This window comes from Acanthaster planci, linkage group LG07 (genome assembly GCF_054643075.1).
Source record: "Acanthaster planci isolate LZ-2023a linkage group LG07, COTS_SCS, whole genome shotgun sequence".
Classification (NCBI taxonomy): domain Eukaryota; kingdom Metazoa; phylum Echinodermata; class Asteroidea; order Valvatida; family Acanthasteridae; genus Acanthaster; species Acanthaster planci.
The window spans coordinates 19,516,804-19,531,976 of NC_141783.1; the positions used below are offsets into that span (position 1 = coordinate 19,516,804).

General features: G+C 40.4%; 1 protein-coding gene across 2 annotated transcripts; it reads right to left on the reverse strand.

Annotated features, from left to right (window-relative positions):
• Positions 1-223: 223 nt before the first annotated feature.
• On the reverse strand, positions 224-13,579 carry LOC110976160 (retinol dehydrogenase 12-like). 2 transcript variants are annotated; one of them, XR_015425809.1, is made up of 8 exons: positions 13,401-13,579; positions 11,342-11,499; positions 10,351-10,497; positions 9,061-9,252; positions 7,191-7,469; positions 4,529-4,748; positions 2,699-2,900; positions 224-1,919 (listed from the first exon to the last, which is right to left on the reverse strand). XR_015425809.1 is itself a non-coding variant. In XM_022229221.2 (7 exons), the coding sequence occupies exons 2-7, from the start codon at positions 11,400-11,402 to the stop codon at positions 2,792-2,794; spliced, it is 1,008 nt and encodes a 335-aa protein (XP_022084913.1). In that variant the 5' UTR covers positions 11,403-11,499; positions 13,401-13,579; the 3' UTR covers positions 224-2,791. The 2 variants fall into 2 exon arrangements, 1 of the variants encoding a protein (XP_022084913.1); XM_022229221.2 differs by having other exon boundaries at positions 224-2,900.
• Between the last annotated feature and the right edge of the window lie 1,594 nt (positions 13,580-15,173).

Sequence of the window (15,173 nt, forward strand, 5' to 3'; positions counted from 1 at the left end):
TTTCACATAAGCCAGATTTATAGAATATTCATCTTAATTTGTCTTACATAAGTTCTTCCATTTTTGTCTTCATTGCAGCAGGTATGCTCGATGCATGCAAGACAGATTGAGTATTTCACTCATTGCTGTACAGAACGCAGAACCAGCAGTGTTTTTGAGTTTTTTTGTTACAAAGAAACCTAAAAATGCCATGAAAAAAAGAATTCAACGCCGAGACGCATCATTAAAACTGAAAGTGCCTTTTATGGAATTGTAAGCCTATTTCGTCGTTATAAAGGAGGGATGTCAAAACAAAAGGCATTAATTGCCGGCTCACAAAACCTTCAACTCATTTCAAATTCACAACTCAAACAAAAGAATATAATATTCAGAGAAAAATGCTTGCTACCATTTACGTGATACTATTATCATTACGGTTACGTGATCACTCGAGGATAAATCAAAATACTTTAACAATTAAGGTTTCTGTAACAAAAAATTTTAAAATTCAATCTAAAAATCATAGTCCCTATCTTATCAACAGTGCTAGAAAATGCATAATTATTGAAACCAGACGGGCAATCATCCTTTTCTATTGTAAGCAAATACTTGTCAAGGAGGAACCTCTGCCTCCTAATAACCCTTGCCTTGCCATATGTAGAATTTGGAGGATTCTAGATTATGGCTCCATGTAATTGTGTCTAGCGAGGCACGGCTAACACAAAATACATTTATGCTACGTGTTTTCCCTCGATACGAATTTAAATTAACGACTGTACATTAACATTATCAAATATCATGAAAGGGGATGCTACACAGGGGATGTTTCTTTCAACGGGAAATACATCACAAAGTGCGGAGCAACCATTAGTTACGAGAGAAGATTAGTCAAACGAAGCGTTACAAAATAACTTACTCGTTGAATAAGCTTATGGGCAATTCAAGGGATTTGAAAAGGACGTGTACTGTTGCAAAAAGCTACAACACAAAAAATAAATCAATATTTAAACTAAATAATTAAAATTCGTGCATATCAGTACAGGAATAAATACGTTCGAAATTAAGAGGTGTCATTAAACAAAGTCATGCAAATATTTGTCGGTGATCAAACAAAAAACAAACAGAATAATCTGTCATAATTAGCTTCAATATCTGACAAAAGTTCCCAATGTCAAATCTTTACCCAGTCCATGCTACAGATTTCTCCGAGACACAACTCTGTACGTATTTAGAGTTTCCTTCACAATGTGAAAACTACTGGACATCATTCATAGTTGCGTTTCAAGTATACATGTACAAAGGAGCACACTGTTGACAGCTGGAACTGACTGCAAGATTGGTATGCATGTCTCGTAAAGGGTAGGGGAAAACGTTTGGTATTTTCCAGCGCCCACAACAGGAAGCAGAGGAGCTGTACAACGGCGCCCTGAACCAAGGGATTCCTGTGGCTTGCAGTCCATTTCAACCAGTCAAGTGTTTCTGGGCATGAGAAAGCTGTACACGAGGCTTTGGCAAAAACATGTCGACCGGCGTAAAGGGGCCGGTTTCCCCCCCAAAAGTTCCAGTTCCAGTGATTAGGTTGTGATCTATTCTACTCAATTGAAACCATAAGCAAGGAAACTGTGTAAATGAACACACTGGTTCCAGGTAATTTAGGAGCAATTTATTACAGTGGTCACACAACAGTCACCATGTCAGTTGATATGACAAAACCAGCCAAATGAAAGGCCACCATATAATCGATATTCTGAATTGCTAAGCATTTACATGCTGCCACCTGAGGAGCCTATGGCAGTGACTGTTGGGAAACTGTGCTATATTGAATCACTACAAATGCAAGCGCTGAGACGTCGAAATAATCTGCCCCGAGCTGAAGTGCATCCCCAATCGGCGAAAGAAAGACAGGTGGCTACAAGCGGGTTCTTGCACGCGTTCTGCACCTACGCAAAGACCATACATGCTAGAATAAATTAATTGCGTGTACTGGGCGTGCTCCGCAGCAAACGCACCGATATGCGGTACATAAAAAAATCGCCATGTGTCGTTCTGCTTGGAGCGGATTATATTAAATATGAAGTACATGCATACAAAGGACACACAGTACGTGTACCTCAAAGATACCTTCCCTGAAAATGTTATGTCATGATCATTTTCAACAATGTTTACACGACAGTTTTGAAGCTCTAGATTCGATTCAACATGTAAATATGACGCGATCGAGTGAAATGAGCTGTTTTCCGACCCAGGCCAAGTTGTTCGATTCCATCCCTTTGAAAGGTAAACCACGGTAGACTTCATCTCTATGAAGTTCCAAACTTTGAAACAACCTTCGGATCATAAGTACTGGAAGTCGAAAAATGAAGAAAAAAAATTTCATTTTACTCTAGGACGTTTCTTCACATACAAAATTTGACCATAGATTCAATTTACTTGATCAGGTCATAAATAAGCTTCATGACAACAACATGGAAGAGGTTCAATGGCTCATCATATACTGTCACACTTATACATATGTGCGCTGCTCACAAAGTGTGCATTATCTTTAGGCAACTGTGCGCTCTGCGAGTAACTTGGTTTTGTGCCATCGGCTGATCTTGAAGACGTACAGTGTACACCCTGCTAAAAAGTACCACTTTAAAAAGTACCAGGTAGGCACAGAAAATGTTATCTGTGCATTGTGCAGGCCCTACTGATATTTTTTTTAACATTTTTTTCTCACCAATTGCTCACGCTTATTGCAACATTCGTAAATATTTTGCCACATGGTGACTCTGAAGACCAACAGCTGGAACCTTTGGTCACTTCACTCGAATTACTCCACTTTCTTCTCCAGATTGACCATCTCAGCGCTGAGTTCCCATAGTCGACGTGCTGACTCTTCATCCACAGCCAGCTTACTGGGACTCTTGGCAGCACAATCACTGCCAAGTTAACAAAAACAATTACGCTAAAAACATCAGCCCAAAATATCACACCACATGACGTCGACATGCTCAATTGGATCACTGAACACAAAAAGTACACTTCATTCATAAGGGGAAAACGGCAAAGCCAGAGCTGGTGGTCTGCTCAACAGCTCCTTGAACCTGCCCATAATGGAAGTTGCCAAACAAGATACCTGATTAAATCCACGGTCGGGCTACTCACGTATTTCCCTAGGTCTGAAAAATCTACCCACTATGCAGCTGAACCGAGTCATCAGACTAAACATCAGGCTACAGCTAGGACTGAACTGGTTGAACTAAGATTGAATTGAGGATTTAAACCTGAGATGTATAGTACAGTGCAAAATCATTTCAACACGGCATGTTTTTAGGTACAATGTACATGTACATGTATTTTAGTTCCCTGCGATGAAATGGCAACCAGAACAGTATGTCTATCCATTGTTTTTCATTTTCAACATCAGTGCTTGGATACGTGTACATGTGCAAAATCACTGTAACACTTGACATTGTGCGTAGGCAAACTTAGATTCATTAGTCTGTAAGACGTTGGACCGACACTCCTTTGTCCAGTGCTTGCATTCCTTTGCAAAATTCAGGCACTTCACTCTATCGTTCTCCCTCAATGATGGTTTCTTAGCTGCTACTCTGTCAGCAAGTCCTTTTTTCTATCAATCTCCGATGCACAGTTGATAAAGAAACCGTAACACCATCAGTCAGCATGCTACTGATGTCATCTCAAAGCTCCCTTGAGCTTTTTCTCTGGTCTCCAAGACATACTCTTCAAGACTGAAGTTTCTTCTTCCTCCCTTTTCTCTCTCATGGTGCTGGCATAAATTTATGTCCATAAATCTGTCTAAATTGTGTTTTACAGAGCTTGGGCTGCAATTTATGTCTATGATTATAGATTGGTAGCTTCATTCAGCATCAGAAAGGGTCTTTATTTGTGCCCTTTGCTTGGTCGCAAGTTCTTTGCCCTTTCATGTTCAGGCTGTGGTGATCTGTGCTCTAGGTTAATTTGGACGGCTTCATGTACCCTTTCTGCCAAATACATGTTGGGGATTTTGTTAATGTTTGAAATTGTATGCATAGGCCTACTACGTACGTTGTTGACAAAAGGTCGTTGCTTCTGCCGACTACCAAAGCTTGCCAGCCAGTCTCCCACAAAATAATGAGCAAGAGGTGAAAGAATAGCTGGTTACTAGTGTTATCTGCATAATAAGTTCTTAACTCTGAAAACATTTGATAACCGGTTTATTTCACTACATATTGATTGCCGTTTCATCAAAAGTAACTTAAGCACCTAGTGACAAATGTTCAAATAATTTTGCACATCACTGTACATAAACTGCATAATGTGACAAGTGCAATTTAACCAAGTCAGATGTTTGCCTTTCCAGTTAATGTGTACCTTAAACAATTCTTTCAAACAGCATGCTTTCTTACTTCAGCTCTCATCTAATAAAACTCCTCCCTGGTTGGACAAACGTTGAGTTGCTACCCCTGAAGTATGAAAGGTTTAGACCTATTCCAGTCGAAGATCAGCTTCAACAAATCTCTAATTTCTACTCTACGAGGGGATTATCCCCACTAACTTAACCTACCTGAAATAAAGGCCTGTTTTGTTGGCAAGTTCCTCAGCCACAGCACAATAGATGGATGTCTGGGCTCCTTGGACGGAAGTCTTCATGACCATCCTCCCGAGGGGAGAGCCAGCGATCATAAAGACGACCCAAAATGGAAAGTTGAGAGAATAGCTGGTATGCCGTGTCAGTTCAGTAGTCACGCTACCGGGGTGCAGGGCAAAGACACTCACGCTGGTATCTGGTATTTTATTGTCAACAAAAAATGCAGTTACAATTCAGGGTTGAGGCTACATGTATAAATGAACCAAGAAACAAGGGAGAGTTGATTATATAAACATCCTCTCTCCTGAAAGAAACAGAAATCTCAAAGTCTATTCCAGCCATTCTAGTATCTTGATTTACTACAAAGTGCCAGTCAAAAAAATCTATGTCTTGGACAGGCAATCCAATTGACAACTCAAGTGAGACATTCCACTATATGAGATAGCACTAAAATTCAGTTGTACGTCACACACTTTATTACATGTAGTTGTTAACTAAGACCAGTGAGTGAAAAAATACCATGAGCCACTGGTTCTTCCTGATTTTCTTTTTTAAATTTTAGCTTCTGGTTGATAACAAAATGCTGTGAACTCGACTGTACTTTTGACAGAAATTATTAGAGCCTGGTTGAAAACAGTTCCAAATAGCTAGGTGTGCCTAGGACTACGACACTGATATAATAATTACCCAGAACAGAAAATTTGGCATCAAACAATAACATCAATATACATAACTGCTTAATAATCAATCTACGAGCAAATCTTGTTACATCTGTCGGCAGGCTAACACCTTCCTGTTTAAATACATGACCACTCATAGCTTGGATTGAGTTTCCAAAAGTAGACAGCAATTTCATTTGAATTAGCAGCTTAATCGTAGACCATAAACACCTGTTCCATGTTTGATGAAAGTGTTTTTCAATTAGTCTAATTCACAAATGTTGCCAAACAACATCTACAAACAGGTGCTTGAGAAATGTCAGTAGTAGCAGGAAAACGTCATGGGTATGGCAGCCAGATGGTGCGCAGTCTGAGTGGCACTGCAACGCGATTTCAAAGCAAATTTGGGACAACAAACTGGGTTAAAACAGGACTAACAATCTTTTGGCAACAGGCAAATATACATGTAATACATTGACACAGGTAGTTTGGCCAAAGCAAAGATCTCAGGAACAGCCCCCCCCAAAAAAGAGGGGGTTAGGGGCTCTTCTAAAGAACAGTCCTCCACCCCTTTTGGGGCAGAACGAACAGCCCCCACGCCCATTACATGTATTTAAACAGCTGGGTGTCAGCCTTAACATAGCTGTTCCAAGATTACTTGCAGACCCCCATAAAAGGTCGTGGGGCATTAAGGATGCTTCTCATCGTACAGTGAGTGCTTAGGCGACATGGCACAAAGACATTTCGATATTGTCCTTTAACGTGTAAATGAGCGTCCTTTAACATGTAGACTACCAAACTATATGCATATGGCTCATAAATGTGCTGATAAAATAGATCATTCCCATAATATAGCAAATGTTTTCCAATGAGAGCCTGCAAGTTAGACATTTGCACGCTGGGATAGGTCAGTAGTAGGAACAAACACGCCAGAGAAAGATTCGAAAAGTTAAAATTCGAATTTTTGTTCTTACAGAGGATTCTGCCTTAACTTCTTGTTATATAAATTCTCTTTTTTTTCATTTGACATGTTATATAATATCTTCTTGGTAGAACCAAGCTGCACGCTCAGAAGAAACCTGCATACTGTGAAAACAGAATTGTCGGTGCTCAACACCAAGTCATGCTTGTATTAAGTTTTGAACGAATTACACTAGAGCGGCAGAATGTAATTTGCGGGGAAATCCCAGTCCAAGGGCAAAACAGACAAAATAACAAGCAGGGAAACAAGATTTTTCAGAGCAACAAAAGCTAGAGTATTAATGGCTTATTTAAACGATGAAGAAACACTAGAAATAAAAACAAATAAAGAGGAGAAGTAATTAACGACTGTGGCTCTGATGGGCACAGACTTGACTACACGTGATTAGGCTTTCATTCCACCAGGGGCCACTCTGTATTCGAGACACCACCCAATTCGAGGGAGACCTCCGGAGGTGCACTGAATAAATAATGTAGCTCAATAAAGGACCTCCGCGAGGCATCTCACACTCCCATAAAAAATTGAAAAGAAAGAAATTATCAAACAATCACAATTAAGTCTTGAAAACGATAAGAAACTGCCTTACCACAAAGAATTCAGTTGACGATTCCCAATCTCAGAAACAGGTACTCTTGAATTGATATAAAGCCCAAAAAATTCAGGGAAAACTTCCCAAATGACAATTAAACTTGGTGACGACAGCCAACTGACAAGTTCCTCAGTCTAGCTCAAAACCTTGTCCCAATCAATAATAATAAAGTTCAGCTTACCTAGCAATGACTTAAATTTTGTGCTGCCTAATAGGGTGACAAACGTGCGCTACACACAGGGCTTAAAAGACTTGAATGCCCAATATTTAGAGAAAGTGCACCCAACTAGGAGAACATAAGAGCAAATGACGTAATGTCAGGAAGGCACATCCGCGCTAGGAGATTCTTCACACAAGTGGCGTAGGTGATGTTGGCAAAGGAAAGCAGAATAATTTCTGATACAATACCTTTGAGACGTTTGCTGAGCTCCAACGTGAAGAGCACGTTGGCCAGCTTGCTTTGACCGTAGGCCTTGATGGGATCGTAGTTGGTCCTCATATGAATGTCGTCCCACTGCATCTTGCCAAACTCATGAGCGAGGGAGGAGACGTTGAGGATGCGGGCAGGGGTGGAGGACTTGATGAGATCCAACAGCAGGTTGGTCAGCAGGAAATGGCCCAGATGATTGACACCAAATTGCATCTCAAACCCATCTTCCGTCTTCCACTCAGGGCACATCATGACTCCTGTAAGAAGTAGCACCAATTAACTTTAGTTAAACCAGAAGCGTAAAGAACTGTGACAATTTCCCTCTCGTGGTTTTCATAAGTGATATTTTAATCACAGAACGTAGGGTCCTTCTGAGCCAAATCACACAAAATCTAACTACCTCCCAACTCGGATTTGCCTGAAAAATTTCCCAAACTAAATGTGATATACTAAAATCAGTAGAGACTAACATTTTGGCTTGATATCTTCAACAGCTCCTTGTCATGATCTTTAAAAGCTGTTGGCGGGGCAACTTATTGGCACCACTGATTTTCAGATATGCTTTGGGATCATATTTGAAGGCGTACATATTCTTTTCAAATAAACATGAAAGTTGAAAACTTCCATCATTTGTAGCAAGCTTTACCCAGCATAAGGTAATTACTTTCACACACTGCTGAATTTCCTGATACACAATTATTAGGTAGGATGTTCACATTTTGTTCATCTTCACTGTGATAATTACAGTCCATACGGTTGTGACTTCACATCTTTAGCATCAAGCATGACAAACTCTGTCGTGGGACCTTGTAGTCAAGTTGCTTTTAAAGTGTTGAAACAATGAATTTATCCTTGATGCAATCTTTCTATACATTTGTACTCTTCTTCAATGTATAAAAACTCTTTTCCATTTCAATTTGGTTAAATATATTGGAAAGTGCACTTTTTAAACACTCAAAATTATCCATCCTGGACAATTGAGGGCACTGTTGCTGTGATGTCATCTAGGAAACACATAAATGTAGCTTATTGCATACGTTTTTCTATTAAAAATTGTGAACCCAGAAATTACTAACTGAAAATATTTCTGAGAAAGGGATTGGTACTTACGTGAACTTATTGCTATGTACGTACGTGTAAACAACAATGAATCATCAAAAACGAGAAACTCCAGCAAAATCTGAGAAAAAAGGCAAGACTTTTTGTGTACAGACCAATGTAACATTTTAGGCTTTCTTCCTGGGATGACATCACAGTTTTGTTCATGAATAAAGAAATCTCATTAGCATAAAATCCATAAAAAGACAGTAAAATACCCTTAGAAGTAGTGGGACAAAGTTGAAAATAAGGATTACTGAGACACAAAGCTGCCTTTTGAAGGTTTGTATTAAAATAAATGGATTGCAACTACCCTTTAACCCTAACCCTCCTCAATCCTCCAACAGGTGAAGGATTGAGGAGGGTTAGGGTTAATGATATACTTTTACAATGTAGATGTCTTAGAATTGGATTATTGGATTCTCTCTTTGTCAAAATCTTGTCCTTTTTATTAACAATGGGGTCATTCTGTAAATTTGGGGTCCAATTGTTCTTGTGTCTATCACCTTTGATATTTGATTTTGTAAGTGCAGAATACGTTCTCTAATTTCCAAGAGTGAAATTACCTACCAAACAAATAGAAATTCTTTAAAATCACTTCTAGTGATATTTTTGTGAGAAATTACACAAGTCAAGTGTAACAGGAACACAAACATGTCACACTTTTGGACCCTGAATTTATAGAATGACCAACTTAATGAATCTGAAGGTTCATTTTTAGAGTACACGTAAATGAAACCACGTCTTTACCTGCATTATTGATGAGAATATCTAGCCTTGACTCTTCAGCTTTGATCTTCTCGGCACACTCTCTCACCGAGGCAAGAGAAGCCAAGTCCAGTTTGACCACAGTCAGATTGCTGGTCCTAGTCTCCTCTCTGATCTCCACAAGGGCTGCTTCGGCCTTGGCGGTATCACGGCACGCTAGAATCACACGAGCTCCTGAAAGAATGCCAAATCTCACAATTAAGCCAGAATCGAAAGCAAGTCAACCGACGTGCATTGACAGCAACCAAAGTACACTGAACAAGTCAATGCACAAACAAGAAACCTCTGGCGGACCAATCTCGGCAAAATGGGCTTTGTGCAAGAATGGTATATCCAATTTCCAAAAAAATATTGTCAGCATTGGCCACAATATGTTACTGAAAAGAGTCCAGAAAGCTTGGCATGTAAAAGAAAAGGAATGCAGCGATATGGGAGAAACTTTCAATATACTGCCTTATATCCTCCCACATGTATCCCCTCGAGTCAAAGCGCACCCTCACTGGAAAATAGGAAATAAGTTGGTGGGAAGTATTTTAGTCAGGCTTATGAACAAGCCTTACTGAAAAGTCAAGACTCTACATTCCAACCAAAATGGAGTCATGTGTACAAAAGCATGTCTCGCTCCAAATGTTCATGATTCCTTCATAGTCAAATGGTGGGTTCCTACCAAAAGACTGTTGTTGCTATGTAAAAACACAACATCTCTCTCATCCACACTTGGAGAAAACAGGGTTGGAGACCATTGAAATTAAACCACTCCCTTACTGGAAACATGTGATTAGAATATTTAATCTAAACCTAATGAAACCTCTGTGTCTCGTTTGATCTCAGCATGAATTCCATGTACAATGTCTCCATTTCTAAGAGCCTTTTACAGCATATCAGTACCCTGTATTTCCACAAGAAAGAAATTCACCAACTCAACAATAAGACAACTATGCAATGTACATGTAATTTCATGTCTACTTGTATGTCTCTGTTGTTTTCTATGAGAGCTCAGTTGGAAAGCAATCTGTTATTGAACTGAATTGAACTACCCTCATTAAAACTGACAAGACATTACAATTAAGAATTGCTGATCAGTGCAAATTTTAATATTCATATACATGTACATGTACAATGTATAGTGATGCCATCATAGTCAGCAGTTTGTGTTACAACTGCTTCAGCATCGAAAGTTGAAAGAATTGTTCTTTTGGGGGAATTTGAATGTTTTGGCATTTTCTGTCTTGAATTATTGCATGGTAGTTCACCATGAAAAGAAAAACCTACCTCTCCTGGCCAGATCTCTGGCAGTCTCCTTGCCGATGCCAGTGTTTGCCCCGGTGATGAGGACCGTCTTACCATCCAGACGAGCCTTGCTGTAGCACCATCCTCCTTCAAAGAACTTTCTCACCAGCCACAACAGCCCTGCACCAACTGAGATTCACAGAGACAGCGAGCCACAAATATCACTTACGATCAGAAGGTATAGGCCTATACAAGTATGTTGACTTAAGGCTTACACATGTCAAAATTCTTTTGTCAAGTTTGTTCCTGGAAGGTGGAGGCATGTTGCCCAAAATTGCGACATTTGGAGAGATCTTTAGATAATTGGTTGTGAAGAAAATAAATGTATATTATTTGAAGATACAAGTATGGTATGTACTGGTGAGGGAAAAAGTGAAGATCTGTATCATATAATTGCCCTATCCGCCTTGAGCGGAAGCATCCCCCTCACTGGTTGAACAAAGCCATGCCAGAATCGGAGTGTCCGTTATGTTTGAAGCGACACAAATGCAATGCATGCGTCTCATTCATTTAGCTGTTCACGAACCAGCGAAGTGCAGTTCCCATCAAAGGATCCTCCGTTGCTAGGAAAATTGCACCCCCTTATGGTCCCACTCACGTCCCGTGTGTGTGTTTACCACTACACTTGGAATTTTGAACAAAGGGTTCTGTTCGTCGTCAGAAGAAATCCTCATTTTTTGTGATTACAGAACTTCCATCAGAACATTATCCATACAATGGATGCCATCTTCCTAACTTCCAAGAAACATCAAGGTCTTGCAAAGTAGCAGGATTAACCCTATTCCCTCATGATAAATACCAAAGTGTGATAAAAAAAATCATTTCCCGAGTTTCAAAAATCCATCATTTCAACTCAAAATTATGTCATCACAACTCAATCAGTTCAAAATATTATTTCTTTCAATCCAAATGTGCATGCAAGATGAACAACCTTAAATATCATTAGGACAGATAATAAGCCAGTTCAACTCACCAACAACAATTGACACAATCAGAAAAGGGTCGATGCTTTTTCCAATGGTATCAGTCATCATGGACTTGGAGAAAAGGTAGCTTGATTAACAACACTTACGAACAGGTTTCTGTCATCAATATCTTCTTGACTTGTCACACAGACGGCTTACGTGTGTGCTACATGTATATATGATTTAAGGGAAAAAATCCACAGATTAAACAATCATGTAGAGACGTCTCAGATGTTAAACAATAATCTGCTGGTACATGAAGAAAGCATTTTTGAAATCTTGAGCTACTCCATTGAAAGAAAAAATTCTTCAAAGTATGTTTAATGTGAGCACATTTTTCTCTACTGCAGTTTTGTGGCCAGCACTGAGCCTAATCCTTATCATTTGCTCACCTCAAGACTGTCATCAAATTCCATCAATGGAATTAGTCATGTAGCTCAAGAAGTGACTGTATCACTGACCTGGTGGAAAGGGCAATATAGCCATGACTCCCCCCCCCAAAAAAAAGAAGAAAAGCTTTGTTTTGAAAATTAATGAGGCAGACGAAACTGTTTTGCACTAGTTACATGTACATGTACATTCACTCCCTTCCACCAAAAGTGTGTAAAAATCCCCAAAAGCTTCCTCCTTCAAAGTGGTCATAAAAAAGTTACCAAAAAAAATTCGAAATCTTAAGGCCGATTCATACTCCCTACAAAAGTGAAAACAATTGCAAATTGTGATGTCAGATCTGATATTTGCATTATGAATTTGCAAAAGATGACCACATTTCAACTTGGACGAAATTTCACAGCAATTTTTTTGTGAAGTCAAAGTTACTTCACTTTCGCATTCAACTGAAGTATGAACAAGCCTTTTACCCTGCATATTCACCCAGTCAAAAAAATTTCTGAAATTGGTTCGAGATCAACTCTTGACTGAAACCTAAGCACATGTAAATGTACATGTGCATGTAGTTCGCTGATGACGATCAAGCTCAGTCCACATCACCTAATGGTTTTGAATTAGGTCCTTTACGTTTTCTGAAATGATGTGATTCAACTTTTTCTGTAAAGGAATTCTCCGTGGCTCTTCTTCAAGACAACTTTACAATGTAGTTAGTTATGCCTGTCGTCCCTCCTTGGGGTATTGGCTATCCACAAGAGTCCTCCCGAGTCCTACATCATACATGTATCTGTCTTGCACTTTCCCCTCCAGCTGCTTCTGTGTGAGACCCATCTTCCTGGTATCTGACTGCAGGTATTTTTATATTACGCCATTGCCAGGTATTTCTCAGCCAGCCTCTTTTCCTCTCTCCTTGGGGATTAAGAGAAAAGATGCTCAGTCCTGTGGCTTCCGGGGACTTCCGGCTTTCACCACAAGACGTCATAAGTCTTCTCGATGAAGATCCCTCTTCTTCCAAGACATGGTTCTCTTGGATTTCTCTTGTCGGCATTTCTGTAATGTGTTATTATTTTAACAGTCAGGGGTTGTTAGTCCCTTGCCTAACCCCCAGCCTGGAGGACCAATTACTCTTCATCTGGCCTCTAGTCTAACCTTCGCTCTGTCCAGCTTGGGTGACCCTACCAGGAGTTTGCACTCAAGTGTTCCACTGTTCTTCCTGCGTGCTAAGACATGCAAACACAGAACTCACCAGCCAATGGCAAGGTGGTAACCATATCACCAGTTCAAGACAGTACAAAAAAGACTACCACAATGAAATTAGGGCCTGTACTTCTTCAGCCCTTAATGTGAATTTCCTGATGACGTGAAGACAGAATTAGCACTAGCTGACTAGGTGGAATGGACATTATGATGATGGAGTTTAGCGAATGACAGGGGGACATAGGCCTTAGGCCTTCATATGTACATGTACATGTACTTCATAACTTCCAATATGGTCCATTTCAACTTTAATCACGTTTAAAAAACTTGAGTGAGAGGCCTAGTGAACAAGAATGGTGCTCAAAATAGGAAAGATCGAGACAGAGTCTCGGCTCCCAAGACGGACTGTAAGTTAGGCCTAGTAACGTTAGGCCTGCACGTGTTGCTGACCATCACGACCATAAATGACCGCTACATACTTACTTGTAAAGCCTTTTCTTTCTCCTTGCTTCAGATGCTTTTTATTGAGCAAACATCATTCAAGCACTTGCAAGTTAAGTCACCTGACTGTGCCCGACTGTCTGCCCGGCCCCCCGTAACCGGTACCCAGGGCACCGTACTGCCAGACTGCTTCATCACGTGCAACACACGGGTTGAACAATCAGAGCCGTCTGATCGATTTAAAGCGCCACCAAGAGACACTCAGTCTTGGTTTCGAGACGTTGCTGCAGTGCGTACTTCTACGAGCGGGCGATAATCTGAACGAATCGGTAGATAATGACCGTATTAGCGTCGAAGAATTTCGGGCTTGAAAGTAGGCCTACTTTAATTGGCAGTGGTCAGTGGGAGTTGCACGGGCAACATTTGCCCAACAGGTGGGGGGGGTTGTAATTGCAAGCCCTTATTGTTTGTAACTCCTTATTGCGGCGTGTATAGGCCTACTTTGTTTACAATTTTATTTTAAGTACGTGATCGTAAAATTCAATAACTTCAAAAGTCATAATGGGAAAAAGAACTTTTTTATTACACAAAATTCTGTAGATTTTCGATCCGTGTACTTTCTTGTGGGAAAAATGGTTATATTACCAGTATTGAGAGGAGACTAGCTAGTCATCAGGCATTGTGTAACTCCAGCAGAGCTGTTTTTATTATTATAGAGATACAGGTGTGTTCCCCATTAATAAAATAAAGCTTGAACGTCAGCAGTTTGTATCACACACGCACAAAAACGACCTACTGGCAGATTGGTATGCATACTAGCTCAGTGGTTTAGAAACTCACATGTTCAAGTCGAATCTCTTCACAGACTTTATTGCAGTTTACCGTTATACTTTACTTTGGCTGAGTTTGGGCGGCTTGTTCTCGCCGTGTTCAAGAACAGCTCGATTTGTTGTTCGTGGGTCGCCGTAGTTATTTGTGGCAAGCAACATCCAACATGGCAGCGTCTTTGTGCATTCTTCCTTAGTTAATGTTGGATAACTAGGCTAACTTCTTTTCCATTTACAAAAAATCATTTCTGTCAAAACTTTCCATTGTCTTCGGCTTTGTTAATTAAGCCACATCGGTACTTTTTGCGGCTGTTCAAAAATCAAATCGGACGAGTTTTTCCGTGTGTTTGTGTAAAATCCTGACGAGGAGGTGGTGTGTGATCCTGTTCCGAGAACAGTGTTCTTGAGTCGTGTTCTCGCCGTTCGAGCGCGAGAACACGAAACCCGTGTCAAGACGGACAGCCCGAACTCGACCTTTGAGTTTTATTAAAAAGAGTGCAGTATAGAGGGCGCATTTTGTGTAGGCCCACGTCACAAGTTATTAACCGTGTGACCGTAACCACTGGCGGCAGAAGCGGCTGGGAGGGCAGTGGGGCCAGAATCCCCTCCCCCCCCGACTGCGGGAATCCTCCTCCACACTTTTTGCAGGTTATGTAATTGGGTTGAGCTTAATGGATTGGCACATTAATGCCTGATGGTCTCGTTGAACTCCCCCCCTTTGAAAATCGTTCCGCCGCCATTGGTTACGAATGTATTAATCTTCGAGGCCCCCCGTGTCATTCTTACTCCCTCTACTGGCCATTTTGTTATGGTCTTCCACGCCAAAGCGCAATGCATTGTACAAACGACAAAATGATTCACAAAATCAATGCAAGTTAATTTTTGAAAGGTGTTTGATTTTCGTGGTTTTCGAAAATCCATTTCCGGTAACCTCACGAAAATCAAATCCTTTGCAACACACGTGCTTCCCAAATGAACGCTATACGTT